Source organism: Neofelis nebulosa, chromosome 8 (genome assembly GCF_028018385.1).
Source record: "Neofelis nebulosa isolate mNeoNeb1 chromosome 8, mNeoNeb1.pri, whole genome shotgun sequence".
Taxonomy (NCBI): Eukaryota; Metazoa; Chordata; class Mammalia; order Carnivora; family Felidae; genus Neofelis; species Neofelis nebulosa.
Genome location: NC_080789.1, coordinates 131,360,748 through 131,374,917, shown reverse-complemented (window position 1 = coordinate 131,374,917; position 14,170 = coordinate 131,360,748). Strand labels below are relative to the sequence as shown.

The 14,170-nt window shown below is 43.6% G+C and overlaps 1 protein-coding gene across 7 annotated transcripts in view; it reads left to right on the top strand.

Annotated features, from left to right (window-relative positions):
• Positions 1-14,170, top strand: part of CAMK1D (calcium/calmodulin dependent protein kinase ID) — a 502,732-nt gene that overhangs the window by 278,971 nt on the left and 209,591 nt on the right. The window contains exon 1 of one of the 7 annotated variants that reach the window (XM_058681894.1): positions 8,403-8,767. The exons of the other annotated variants lie outside the window; for them this stretch is intronic. Coding sequence (XP_058537877.1) covers positions 8,679-8,767 — 89 coding nt within the window. The 5' untranslated portion in view covers positions 8,403-8,678. Of the gene's footprint in view, positions 1-8,402; positions 8,768-14,170 lie in introns of those variants that run through there. 7 annotated transcript variants of the gene reach the window in all.

Genomic DNA, 14,170 nt, shown 5'->3' with positions numbered 1-14,170 from the left:
GAACAGATGTTCTTCGGGGAGAATGAGTTTAAAATGAGGAATCCGAAAGTTCTGTGCTGTGGTTGGACCTGTAGGAGTTCTTTCACTATTTTGTGGCCTAGACCACTCTAATCTCTGACCTCTGGGGCAGAAGATGTGCCTGGAGGTCATAGACAGCTATTTGCAATGGGTTCTAAAGTCAGAAGAATCATTTTACAAATGAAATCTTCAATGGTATAATCAAGGTTCATTTTCTCCCTTGGAGGATAGTGGATTACAGACATGAAGCTATTATCCTAGTGATGAGGTCTATGTGATTGATCAGAAAATAGCGCTCTGTTTAGTCTCTTCCAACCACTGCCACGTGTGGCACTTGGGCCAAATCACTCACCTTCCAGGGCTCCCACTGTGCCTCCAGCGCAGGACTGACAGCACAGGCTGGAGCGCCTGGCACATTTGGTACCAATCCCGCTGTCCTTCCTGCTTGGGTTGACCTTGGTCCATTGTCCCCACCTTGCTGAGCCTCACTTTCCTGTGCTCAGTACAGTGGAGATCTGGGCGTCCTGGCTCAGAGATGCTGTGAAACTGACATGAGAACATGTGCTCAGAGTAAAACCTGCATTTCCTGGGCTTCAGACTTCTGGCAGCTCAGTCAGTAGAGGCTCCTCATTGGCCTCGTTGGCCTCCTTCACACCCCTGCACAGTTCAAGGAGCAGCCACGCAGCAATGGAGAGCCTGGGAGACTGGCCTGAGTGCACAGCTTGGCCCCAGAGGGGCCTCTTGTTTCCTTGGCAAGTACATTCTGATCCTTCTGCAGCAGAGACCTGCAGCTGTCCTTCGGGGCCAAGGGTTGCAGATTGGGCTACGGAATCTGGGGATCAACCAGAAAAACTACTAGAACTGATAAATGACTTCATTAAGGTCACAGGATATAAAATCAACGTACAGAAATTTGTTGCATTTCTATATGCTAGTAATGAAGCAGCAGAGATGGAAATTACAAAAACGGTCTCATTTACAATTGTACCCAAGACAATATAATATCTAGGAGGAAACTTAACCAGGAGGGTAAAAGACTTGTAAAAATGCCTGTGCTATCCAAAGCAATCTACACATTTAATGCAATTGCATCAAAATACCACCAGCATTTTTTCACAGAACAAACAATCCTAAAATTTGTATGGCACCACAAAAGGCCCTTGAAAAAGAAAAGGAAAACTGGAGGTATCTAATTCTAGATTTCAAGTGATACTATAAAAGTATAGTAATCAAAACAGTATGGTACTGACACAAAAACAGACGCAAAGATCAGTGGAACAGAGTAGAAAACCCAGAAATAAACCCACATTTATATGGTCAGTTAATCTTTGACAAAGTGGGCAAGGATATGCAATGGGAAAAAAAACAGTTTCTTTAACAAATGGTGTCGGAAAAATGAGACAGCTACATGCAAAAGAATGAACGTGGACCACTTTCTTACACCATACGCAAAAAGAAACTCAAAATGGATTAAAGACATAAATGTGAGACTTGAAACCATAAAAATCCTAGAGGAGAACACAGGTAGTAATTTCTCCAACATTGGCCTTTGAAACATTTTTCTAGATATGTCTCCAGAGGCAAGGGGAACAAAAGCAAAAATAAACTATTGGGACTGTGTCAAAATAAAAAGCTTCTGCACAGCAAGGGAAACAATCACCAAAACTAACAGAAAATGGGATTACGTTGAAATAAAAAGCTTCTGCGCAACAAAGCTGTGCAAAACAATCACCAAAACTAACAGAAAGCCTACCAAATAGGAGAAGATATTTGCAAACAACATACCTGGTAAAGGGTTAGTACCCAAAATATATAAAGAACTTAGAAAACTCAACACCCCCAAACCCAATAATTCAATGAAAAAGTGGGCAGAAGACACAGAAAGACATTTCTCCAAAGAAGACACACAAATGGCCAACAGACACATGAAAAGGTGCTCATCATCACTCATCATCAGGGAAATGAAAATCAAAATCACAATGAGATACCACCTCACACCTGTCAGAAGGCTAAAGTCAACATTTTAGCGTTTAGGTGTTGATGAGGATGTGGAGAAAAAGGAACCCTTGTATACTGTTGGTGGGAATGCAAACTGGAATAGCCATTGTGGAAAACAGTATGGAGGTCCCCCCCCAAATTAAAAATAGAAATGTCCTACAATCCAGTAATTACAGTAGTGGGTATTTACCCAAAGAATACAGCAACACTAATTCTGGAAGATACATGCACCCCAATGTTTACAGCAGCGTTATTTACAATAGTTGAATTATGGAAGCAGCCCAGGTGTTCATCAACAGATGAATGGATAAAAAGGATGTGGTATAATTATCAATGGAATATTATTCTTTCATGAAAAAGATTTAAATCTTGCCATTTACAACAACATAGATGGAGCTAGAGTATAATGCTAAGTGAAATAAGTCAGCCAGAGAAAGATACATACCATATGATTTTTACTCATGTGGAATTTAACAAATAAGACGAATGGACAAAGGAAAACAAAAAAGAGATAAACTAAGAAACAGACTCTTAACTATAGAGAACAAACTGCTGGTTTCCAGAGGGGAGGGGGTTGGGGGCTGGTGAAATAGGTAATGGGGATTAAGGAGTGCACTTGTGATGAGCGCTGGGTGATGTACGGAAGTGTTGAATCACGATATTGTACACCTGAAACTAACGTAACATAACAAACTAACATAAGTATAGTATGTCAGCTATATTGGAATTGAAAACAAAACAAAACAAAAATAAACAAAACAAATAAAAACAAAAAGTTCAGGGGTCAGTGAAGCACCAGCTCTCAGGAACAACTCACATTTTCACCTCCATCCTTGGCGTATGTCTTCTCTGACTCAATTTTCTGTTGTTCTCTAAAACCCAGGAGTGCTTAGGGAGCACCTGGCACACAGTGGTTAACACTCAGATAGCAGTGGTGATGGACACCTGAACTTGGAATCAGAGAATCTGGTTCTTAGAGGCGCCTTCCATACAAAGCACATCCTCCATCACGTCACAGGCATGGCCCCTGAGGCCCAGTATTTTCCATTTTGGCATTTATTTTGTCATTATCCCCGTGAGCTGGGTCTTCCTATTTAGATGGGGGAATAGACAAACTCCACCTCTCAGTGAACACTCAGTGAAGGAATTGACTTCAGCCCATGAGTGGTATTGAGTGAGAAAATGTGTATGCACTCTCCTCTTAAGGAAATGGAGTCAAATCTCTTGTGAATTGCACTCTGGGGGTCATATCAGGGATTGCATTCTTGGGCTCCCAGCACCAGATTGGTGTGGGAACATCTTCAGACTGGGCAGAACAGGTTTCCAACAAATGCCATTTCTTTCATTTCCCTCCCTCCCTCTCTTCCTTCCTTCCTTCCTTCCCTTCCCTTCCCTTCCCTTCCCTTCCCTTCCCTTCCCTTCCCTTCCCTTCCCTTCCCTTCCCTTCCCTTCCCTCCTTCCTTCTACCCTTCCTCCCTTTCCTTCCTTCCTTCCTTCCTTCCTTCCTTCCTTCCTTCCTTCCTTCCTTCCTTCCTTCCTTCCTTCCTTCTTCTCCTCCCCTCCTTTCCTTTCCTCTCTTGTCTTTCTCTCTTCCCTCCCTCCCTCTCTCTTTTTCTTTCCTATGGGGCTTTGAAGCCAAATACAAATTTACCACCTGCGTGTCCCATTCCCTCATTAGTGAGGATACTCCAGTGCTGACTGTTCAAGAACCTTCTAATAAACTATCCCACAACATCACTGTAAATGGTAAACTGTTGTTGAGAATTGTGGATTTTGTAATGAGAGGAATTCAGAAAACCTCCTGGCCACTTAGTGACGTGTTAATTTCCCAGGAATGTCTCCCCTGCACTGTTCACGTTGACTGAGCATCCCTGAGCGTGCACCGCCTCCACCACAGACACAAAAGCATAAACCTTCCAGCAAATTCCTGGCAGGCTCTAATTACCCTGAGGATCCGGAGCCAGACACAGCTTTGCAGACTTGCTCAGATGTATCACGGCACTTTCCTACCCAAACGCAAAGATACCTTTGCTTTTACAACCAGCAGGAGTTCAAACCCAGAGGACACTTTTTATTTTATTTGGGATGGGTGGGGGGAACCTGAGATTTCATAACAGAACAAAACAGATCCCCCGGAGATAATATATAGATACCAATGAATCCATGGAACTAAGAGCAGATTTATGTCAAGTGTTTTGCTGTTTATGTGGAGAGATTGAAGATCGTCAGGCTTTAGGTAGCATTTTTTCTCCTTTCATGCTGCATTAATATTTTCATGAAACCGGTGATAAGAAGGAACCATAAGTTGTGTTTTACAACAAAAATCCAGCCCCACGAGCCTGAAAATTGGTACTTGTAAAGAACCAAGTAGATCACAGTTAAGAACCATTCCATTTTTTTCAACAATGTCATCAACAAGAGCTTGCATTGAGATTGCAGAACATTCACTTGGCCAGGATGCCCCTGCCTCTCCATCCCTCTGGTTTTTTTCCCCTCAAACATAGGAGCAATCACGTTTTTGGGCTCCACCAACTGAAAAAGACATGGTGGGGCCATGACGGTTACACGTGTTGGCTTCAGCGCCTGCCCTTTGGAGTTGCTACCAGTGTGTAATCTTGGGCAAGTTATTTCAGCTCTGAAAGTGTCAAGTGACTCGTGGGAGAACTCATGGGGTTGGTGTAAACAGCAAAATGGAATCATCCGTGCGAGACACTTGGGACAATGCCTGGTAAGTGCCAGTAGCGGCTGTTGATCATTGTTGTTTTTTTTCTTGTTTCTGTCATTCCATGTCCTGGTCTTCCAAGTCCTTGTCCTCTAGCAGAGGGGACACATGAGGAGACAGGCATTCATCTGTGGTGGAGGTGAGGTCAGGCGGTCTTCCTGGAGGAAGCAACCCAGCTGTGTCTTAAAGGCCGTATTGCGAGGATCAGGGCGAGAGCTGTGGGAAACACCCAACATTTCAGGGCCTCGTAGGAGAAGTGAATCTTGTAGCACCTGAGTAAACGTGCTTAGAAACAAAAGAAGAGTCAGCAGAGGGCCCCAGCAACTAGGCAGGAAAGGAGGTTCAAGAGGGAGGAAATGATCACCCATCAGACGCTCTGGAGAGCTGGAGAAAAATACAAACCAAACAGTGCCAGTTGGATTGAGTGACAGTGAAGTCATTTGGCCCCATAAGGGCCGTTTCAGTGAAGTGGTGAGGAAGCAGCCCTGTGGTGTGCTGGTAAATGTTTAACAATGGGCTCTCTTGTAGCATCGGCCCACTTCCACGGGACAAAGACTCCCAACCTGGCTGATCTAAAGCTGAAGGTCACTGGATCAGGCCTGGAAAGAGATGCTCAAGATCTTGACCTCTGCATCACAGCAGGTGATATGGCAGAAATGGGCAGCAGATGGCTTTTAAGTGTCACGTTCATAAGCTTTCTGTAGATGGATATGAACAAGGTGATAATCCATATGCTGCCTCGGTGCAGCTGCCTTCAGTGAATCGTACTGCTGACATGTGGCCTGATCCCTTCTCTTGGGGCACACCCCCGATTCTAGGGTACCTTCTCCCTGCGTTCTCAGACCCCATTCTGTCATCTGCCTCTCAGAAAAACCTCTTTGCCAGTATGAAACATATCATTGAAAATGGAAGAGTTTGAGCATGAGTTGGTCCATTTGTCTCTAACACTTTTTGGGGCAGAGTATGTCCTGACCCACCGACACAAGTCTTCAGGTCCACTTGGCAGGGACGATCAGGAGTGGAAAGAGGACACTGTCCTTCTCTGTGTGGCCAACCCAGAGGGATGATGATCTGACTCTGGGCTCAGAAAGCAATCTTTTGATCTTTATCTAGTTTCTCAAGTAGACTTCTCTTACTTGAATGGGAAGAGACTGTCCAACTGACCAGACTTTTTTCTGTCTACTCGGTGGTTGCAAGCCTCGATTTAGACTTTCCGTCTGGTGCATCGTTTCCTTTGAGTTTGGTTAATAGCATTCAAGACCTGAAAACTCCAGGGGGAAAAGATAATAATAGCAAACGCTTATATAGAACTTAGTACATACAAGGCACTCTTATGAGTCCTTTAAAAAAAAAATTTTTTTTTGGCATTTATTTTCAAGAGACAGAGACAGAGTGTGAGCAGGGGAGGGGCAGAGAGAGAGAGGGAGACACAGTATCTGAAGCAGGCTCCAGGCTCTGAGCTGTCAGTACAGAACCCAATGCGGGGCTCAAACCCACGAACCATGAGATCAGTTGAAGTTGGACGTTTAACAACTGAGCCACCAAGGTGCCCCATAAGTCCTTTTGGTTAAATCCAAACAAGAACCCTATGAGGACTCCATTTTACTGATGAGGAACCTAAGGCACAGAGATATTTAGCAATCTGTCCAGGGTCACATGAGTACTAGAACCAGGGTTTGAATGTAAGTATTTGGTTCCCAGTGTTCTAACCACTACCATATGCTGGCTCCTAATGGTGAGTTCCAGAACAGAGGGAGACCCTGAACTGTGGGGGCCCATTCAGATGCAGAGAACCTGGAAGAAAGATTCCATTACATTACGGAGAACGCAAGATCTCTGCTCTCCTTGGAAGGGGTGGAGCAGAGGCCATCCTGGGGCCCATAGGAGCCTCTGCTTCATGGGAGCTCTACTGTTCCCACTCCTGCAGCTGCACTGCCCTCCCCTGGTTCCTTTGGTTTCTGGAGACTAATCTGCGATTATTCTGGCCCCAGATATCTGCTTCCTGGTGAGGAGGCTCAACCTCGGCCCAGAGATCACATCTCTAGGTGCCTGCCCAACTAATGGGCCCTACCCTTCCTGTGCCCCTAATCCCCTGGATACTCCAGGAGAACGTCACCAGAGTTTCCCTTTGCCCCACGTTCTCCTGAGAACGCCTAGTTTCCGCACTTCCCTGAGCACTTTGTGTCTGAGGCTAGACCACTAAGAGGCTAATAGAAAGGGACCTGGGGTGCAGGAGCTAAAAAGTTACTCCTCTTAAGACTTTCTTGGGCTCTTCAGTACCTTAGGAGAAGGTGACAGGCTTGTGCCTTCCATCGTCCCTCCTCCTCGGGCCTCACACAGATGCCCCTGGGAGCTGTGCTTAGTGAGCTTCAAAACTCTGAGCTGGAAAAAAGATGACAAGGCCCCTTCAGGGGTTATGGAGAGGCCTCACTGAAGAACAGGGTGACTCTCAAGACAGAGGGAAGGAATGCTGTCCCTTGGCATTTTCCTACATCTGTGGACTCAGGTCTAGTTTTAGTCCTGTGCGTTTGATGGTGTCCTGGCTGTCGCAGGAGGCTCTGGAACAGGGACAAGGGACAGCCGGATTTCCCCCCAGTTGTCCTGGTGGAGGAAGACCTTGGCAGAGAGAGAAAGGGGGTGGTTCTCCTCATGGAGGTCACGTATCCCCTGGTGCAGCCTGGGTGAGTCACTGTCCTTCGTGCTTTTAGCGTTGTTGCCTATACAACAAAAGGCTGGAGCTCTTTGCTTCCAAAACACCGCTACACTTAGAATTTTCATGATTTTGTTGACAGGGGAAAATTCGTATAGAGACTTTTATTGTTAGCATTGTTGTACTTATAAAATTCAGATCAGTCTACTCAGGGCGCATGCCTGAATCCTATAAGGTAAATACATGACGATAATTCATTTTGGAGGTAATATCTTTAGGGGCCACGATTACCAGATAGAATGAATGACCCCACTTCTGTCCCAAGACTTGACTAGATGGTGTGGTGTGGGTGCCTGTGTCCTTGATGGCAGGAATAAGGGTAGATAAAACCGGAGGCTGAACACCCACTTTCCCCTACAGGTTCTACATAATTCATCCGAGCCTTCTCTAAGGGCTCAGATTTCAGCCTCCTTAATAAGCCCTTCCTCTAGCAACTTCAGGGCTTTGAGGAACTTTTAAAAAGCTCTTTCTGCAGACAGGGGCTTGGGAATCCATATGCAGAAAAGTTTCCCTTCCAAACTGGTCTCTAGGTGTGACAGGTGGCTCCTGAAACTGGGTGGCTGGTGCTCCTGACAGCACCCCGCTTAGCGGGAATGTCACAGCCGTAGCCACAGAGAACACAGGGCAGTGTTGATCAGAATCCTGATGCCCATTTCCATCATCTAAAATGTGTGAAGTGTGGCCTTGGAAACTGTGAACTTTGTTTTGAAACTTTAGAATCTCCTTTAGCACTTCTAACCATACGGTTGTGGAAGGTCAGAGGGATTTTTTTCTTGTTGACAGTGACCACTTAGCTTTGTTAACTCCCTTTCTTCCAAATCTACTGGCTATGTCTTTTTTTTTTTTTTAAGGATAAAAAATAAAGTGAAAAACCGTTAGAAGAATGGTAAGATTTGAGGGTATTTACCTAAACCAAACTGAAGCTAAAGGCATAAATTTTACGCCTCTGTTGATTCTATTTTTGGTTGGGATATGTGACCCTACTTGGGATGCTGTGGAATCATTGGTGCATAAAAATGTCAGGTGAGGAGTTCCTGGACCACCATCTGAGTAACACCCCCCAGTGTCGGGGTGTAACTTGCCAAGTTGTGGACAGGACGGCCAGTGACGGAGAAGTTACTACCTTCTAAGGCAGCATCCTTTATTTTGGGACAGTTTAACTATCAGGAAATTCATTCTTAGGCTCGAATCCCTGGCTTCACAGACTTTTCCCATTGTTACTATGTCATAATGCTGACAGCGATGGATAATTTTTTTGAGCCCTTACTGTGGGTCAAGTGCTCTGCGTGGGACTTAGTGTATCACCTCATTCCATCTTGGTAAGAATTTTTCAAAGTAAGCAATAATACCCCTATTTTACAGGGGAGAAAACCGAGTGGTAAAAAGGAAAATGTGTCCTGCCCAACGAGTGCAGGAGGCTGATTCCAGAATGTATGCTGGAACTCTGTGTTCTTCTGCTTCTTGGGGTTTCTCTCCCACATTTCACACCCCCTCCCCTTCATCCCTTCCTTCCCCCATCAAGTATTATTTCCACACCCCTGCTCGTCTCCTCAGTATTTGGTTTAGAGATATCACTGGAGCTGACTCCCAGCACTTCAGATGTGAGCCGATCTTTCCACTGAACGTACAATAGGACCTCTCCTTGCCATTTCTGGAGCAAGTGTTGAAGTGGTCCAAGAATCACGCTTTTTTGGCAGGCACGTCACATTTTTGCTCTACTTGAGTTTGTTTTCAACTGAAATCCCCAGGATCTCCACCACCACCACCACCACCACCACCACACGCACACGGTCTCCGTCAACGTACAGCCGCTAAGGGAGGCAGTCAGCGTAGGGCGTGGCCAGGGAGCCGGACTGCCGGGTTCTCAGACCACATAGCAGCCGTGTCCCCTTGACCAGTTGTCTGACCCTCTCTATGTCTCAGTTTGCTCGTCTATAAAATGGCATCATAATAGTGCTTCTGACCTCACTGGGTGGTGACACTGGCATTCGTTAATACTTACAGGCACTTAGCACAGAGCTTGGCATGGAGCAGGCGTTCAACGAATGTCATTTTTGTTTCGCCCAAACTTAGTTGCTCTTGCTCTGAGATCACTGATGAAAATACTAAACTGTGGATTTACATTATGTACACGTTCAACTAAAGCAAATTCAGCCGTATGCATCTCTCTTTCATGTGATTAAAAGTACTGTGAAGTTATTTTTTGCACATAGCGTGTGCTCTCTATTATGCAATATCTGTAGTTTTCTATATTACTGAGTTCTAAATATGTATTAGTTTAATGGGCTGAATATAGAAAAATGTGTGCATCCTACTTTATGGGCAATGGAAAGAATTTTCGAGGGAAATTTTGACTACCATATACATAATTTTTGCCTTTCTGGCTGACTTGAGAGCCTGGCTGCTTTGTAAGTTGTAACTGAGCCTACGGAGAGGGGTCTGTGAGAGACCCCCGGGACACCGCATCCTGCCTTCCTGAAGGTGACTGGTTCCGCATTTGTGTGCTCCTGCCCCAACAGCCCATCGGCTGGGCAGAAACCCACGTGGAAGTGGTCTAAGGCTCCAGGCTGTTAAAAATACAAGAAGACAGCGGTATCTCTTGTCCTCTGCTTTTTGGAGTAGCAGCCAGACCACTATTGTGTTAAACACTGCTGACCAGGAAGAGTCAGCTGAAAGTCTCCAATCTTAAAAGAAAGCCTGTGCCCTAATAATTACGACACAATGTGGTGAGGGAAACTCATTTGGTGACTAATCATTCAAGGCAATGGGTGTTCTCCGGAGATGTAGCGTTTGAGGTCAGTTTTAAGGGTTGCTAGAAGCAGCTGAGAGGGAGGATTGAGAAGGAGCGGCGCGGCGCGTAGGAAGCCCGAGAGCCTAGAAGGTATTTGGGATGAGCCAGGAGCCTGTGACTGGAGGGTGGGAACGAAGAAGCAGAATGGGACAGGCAAGATGCCCTCAGTTGACTCGGTGTCACTGATAGTCAAACTCAGAAGAAGCTCAAGTCACTGCTTTTGACTCTTGATAAGGGTTTTTGGGTTTTGTATTCCTTTTCAATCTAAATATAGAAATACATTTGAGTAATTAATCCATCAAGTGTAATTTCTAGGAGAGAATTATTCAAGTTCTTTCCCCCTCTTCGGAAATGGAACTGAGGGAAGGACTGTCTTTCTGCATGTGTGTTTGATATAGAATTAAAAATTGGGAAGGGAATGCAAAGAAATGAAATCAGTTCTCATGTTTGGGAAGTAGGATTATGGGCAAACAAATATTCCTTTGTTTTGAAATGTTTTTTTGATTTTTTTAAATGTTTGTTTATTTTTTGAGAGAGAGGGAGACAGAGCACGAGCAAGGGATGGGCAGAGAGAGAGGGAGACACAGAATCTGAAGCAGGCTCCAGCCTCTGAGCTGTCAGTACAGAGTCCTGCATGGGGCTCGAACTCACGAACCGTGAGAAGATGGCTTGAGCCGAAGTCGGACCCTTAACCCACTGAGCCACCCAGGCGCCCCTATGTTTCTTACATAATGTTTCGAAATCGAGGGAATAATGAAACTTAAATTATCTTGATAAGTTATTATGGAAATTAACATTTAGTGATTTTCCCGTTCTCCAGACTGTTCTAAATCCTTTCTATGCATTAGCTCATTTAATTTTCAAATCAGTTATATAGATAACTGTTTTTATCTACCCATCACAGTAAAACCCAAAGGACAGACTGGGCCAATATCTTGACTAAAGCTTTACAATGAGAGAGTGGAGACCCAGAGTGGGGACCCGGGAAAATGTGCCTCCCGAGTCCACACACTTCACCACTAAGTCACATGACACCCACTTGGTGGTATTTTTAAATCAATCACCTGTGTGTTTTGGGGGCAGGGCAGGGAGACTTGGTGGCCAGAGATTTACCTTGGGATTGCTTCTGGCGGTGTCCCGTCACAGGAGCTCAAGGCATCTTCTAATCATCCAAGCCCTTTACACCATGGGCATCTCATAAGCAGGGTGAGTAGTGGACTTTTTTTCCCTCAGGACACACGTGGCCTAAGTAACTATTTAGAATAGTTATTGGTTGAAAATGCATTTATGTTTTGCAATATAGTTCTAGGGTGCCAAAGGAAACATGACTCTTTTAAGCCTTCTGACTGATAAACTGATGCTATTATTTCTTTTTGAAAAAAAATTTTTCCCACAATGACCAAAGCAAGGCATGTTTTGTAGGTGTGTTTCCAGTTAGGGTAAGGGTATAGGGAGAAAGAGGAAAAACATTCAGAATCTCACATTCCAGAAATTCCCACTGTTCACATTGGCATCATTTATGGTAGGTATTACCAATCATCACGTTTTCCTCCCAGAATGTATTAATTAGCCTCAGCCTTTCCTTGGAGTGAGAGAATGAGCCACTGTGTTGATAGACAGATATAAGTGTGCTGATGGCCAGCAATTGAGGAAACCATGGCCGGGCAACTTGTATCTCCTGCTTCTTGGAGAGCTGTATATTAACTTCGAGGAAAAAAGTAATTTTCTGTCCCACCTGCATCTGGGTTCTGACCCTGAAACCAAATGCAAAGGACCCTGAGTGGTGCACACACCCTTCCTTCAGCTTTTCCAGATGCTGAGACCCTGGACATCATTTTAGCTCCTCCAGATAGCAGGTGTCTGATTCACCAGTGATGAAAATATTGGATGGTCGCAAAAGACAGAAATGGGAAGAAAATACCAGTGTCCCTGAAATGCTGTATCCACAGGCAAAATTCTTGAAATCCTCATAGTGACTTTTCAAAGTTGGAAGAGGGAGCGATGTGCTTTTCAAACCACTGTTTTTGTTGTATAACATCAATAATTGGAACAGAGCAGTTTATATTTATTTGTTTCATATGGATTCATATTGTTTTGGACCCAAATATTGAGAGGTGGCTTAAGTATTTCATCCAGTCTCTAGCTTGTCGTTAGCAGCAGATTCTAGGCTCTTCTCTGTGTTAATGATTTTTAAAAATCTTCATCGTCTTTGATCTCTATTCTTCCTATCCCCTGATAGCCACCATGATGGATTTAATGTATCTCTTTAAAACATGCGCGTCCTCCTAAAATTTGTCATTTTGTGGTGTGTGTGTGAATGAATTTGTGTTTTCATTGTTTCATTATTTTTTTTAAGTTTATTCATTTTTTAGTAGTCTCTGCATCTAACGTGGGGCTCAAACTCACGATCCTGAGATCAAGAGTCACACGCTTTTCCGATGGAGCCAGCCCAGTGTGCCCCGAGTTTGTGTTTTTATTTTCATGAGTGGTATTCTCAGAGAAACTCCATTCTGTCTCTTACTATTTTTAATTCACACTGTTTCTAACATCTGGCCATGTGACTATATTTCCCTCTAGTTCATTGATTTTTAGCTGCTTTCGCTCCATTTTACTCTCCATCTTCCTAGTGGTGGATGTCTGGGGTGCCCTGGTATCCTGCATCCTTGAGGAGTATCACAATGCTCAACCTTGTATAAGCCCCTTCATGGGCTTGTGGGGGAACTTCCTTGGATCTTATATTCAGGAGAAGGCATACATATACTTAATTTCATTAAGGATTGTCAGTTTTTAATTTCTAATAATGTACCATTTTATATTATTGATTAATAATAGTTATATTATATATGAAATATATAAAATATATTGTATTACATATTCAAATATATATTATTTTTAATACAATATGTTATTAATTGATAATTATATTACTACCACATATATTATTTTAACAATAACTTTCAATGTTTATTCTATTTTTTTAAATAACTACTTATTGAGCACTTTATGTGTGTATCACATTATCCTAGGTGTCAGGAGGGATGCCTGGATATATTCTCAATCTTAAGATGCATGGGAAAAGAAAGTAACAGTAAAGAGACTCTATGAGTCATCATGCAAATAGTTACCATTTATTGATGATTTGCAATGTGGCAGGCATTTACATGCATCATGTCAGTCCTCATAACCTTATGAGTGTGTGTTATTCACTCCATTTTACTGTTAAAGAAAAAGCAGTTCAGCGTGGTTAAGTAAATTGCCCAAGGATGCACAGCAAGAGTGATGATAGTGCTGGGGTTCTAAATCCAGGTCGCTTGCTTATGCCAAAGCCTATGCTTTCACTACTATGTAGCACTACCTGTCAAGATGAGATGCCCATTTTTATTTTTTTTAATTATTTTTTTAATGTTATTTATTTTTGAGAGAGAGAGAGAAAGAGACAGAGTGCAAGCAGCAGACGGGCAGAGAGAGAGGGAGACACAGACTCCAAAGCAGGCTCCAGGCTCTGAGCTGTCAGCACAGAGCCCGGCACGGTTCTGGAACTCACAAACCGTGAGATCATGAGCTGAGCCGAAGTTGGACACTTAACTGAGGTGCCCGAAGATCCCCATTTTTAAAGAAATTATTGAGTCTTGGCATATAGCAGGTGGTCAATAAATACTTGTGAATTATTGATTGAAATGATAGTGTTTCGTATTTTTTGAGTAGTATCTGCTAAGCTCTGTTTAAATATTTAATGTCTAGGGAACTTTTACAAATCACAATAATTTCATGAGGCTGGTGTTATTTCTATTACCTCTGTTTTACTCCCGAGGAAAAAAAGCATAGAAAGGCCTAGAATAACTTGACCAAATGCACACAGCTAGATTTGTAAAAAAAATAAACCTCAAACATTTTATTTTGAGACGATTATAGATTCATATGCAATTGCAAA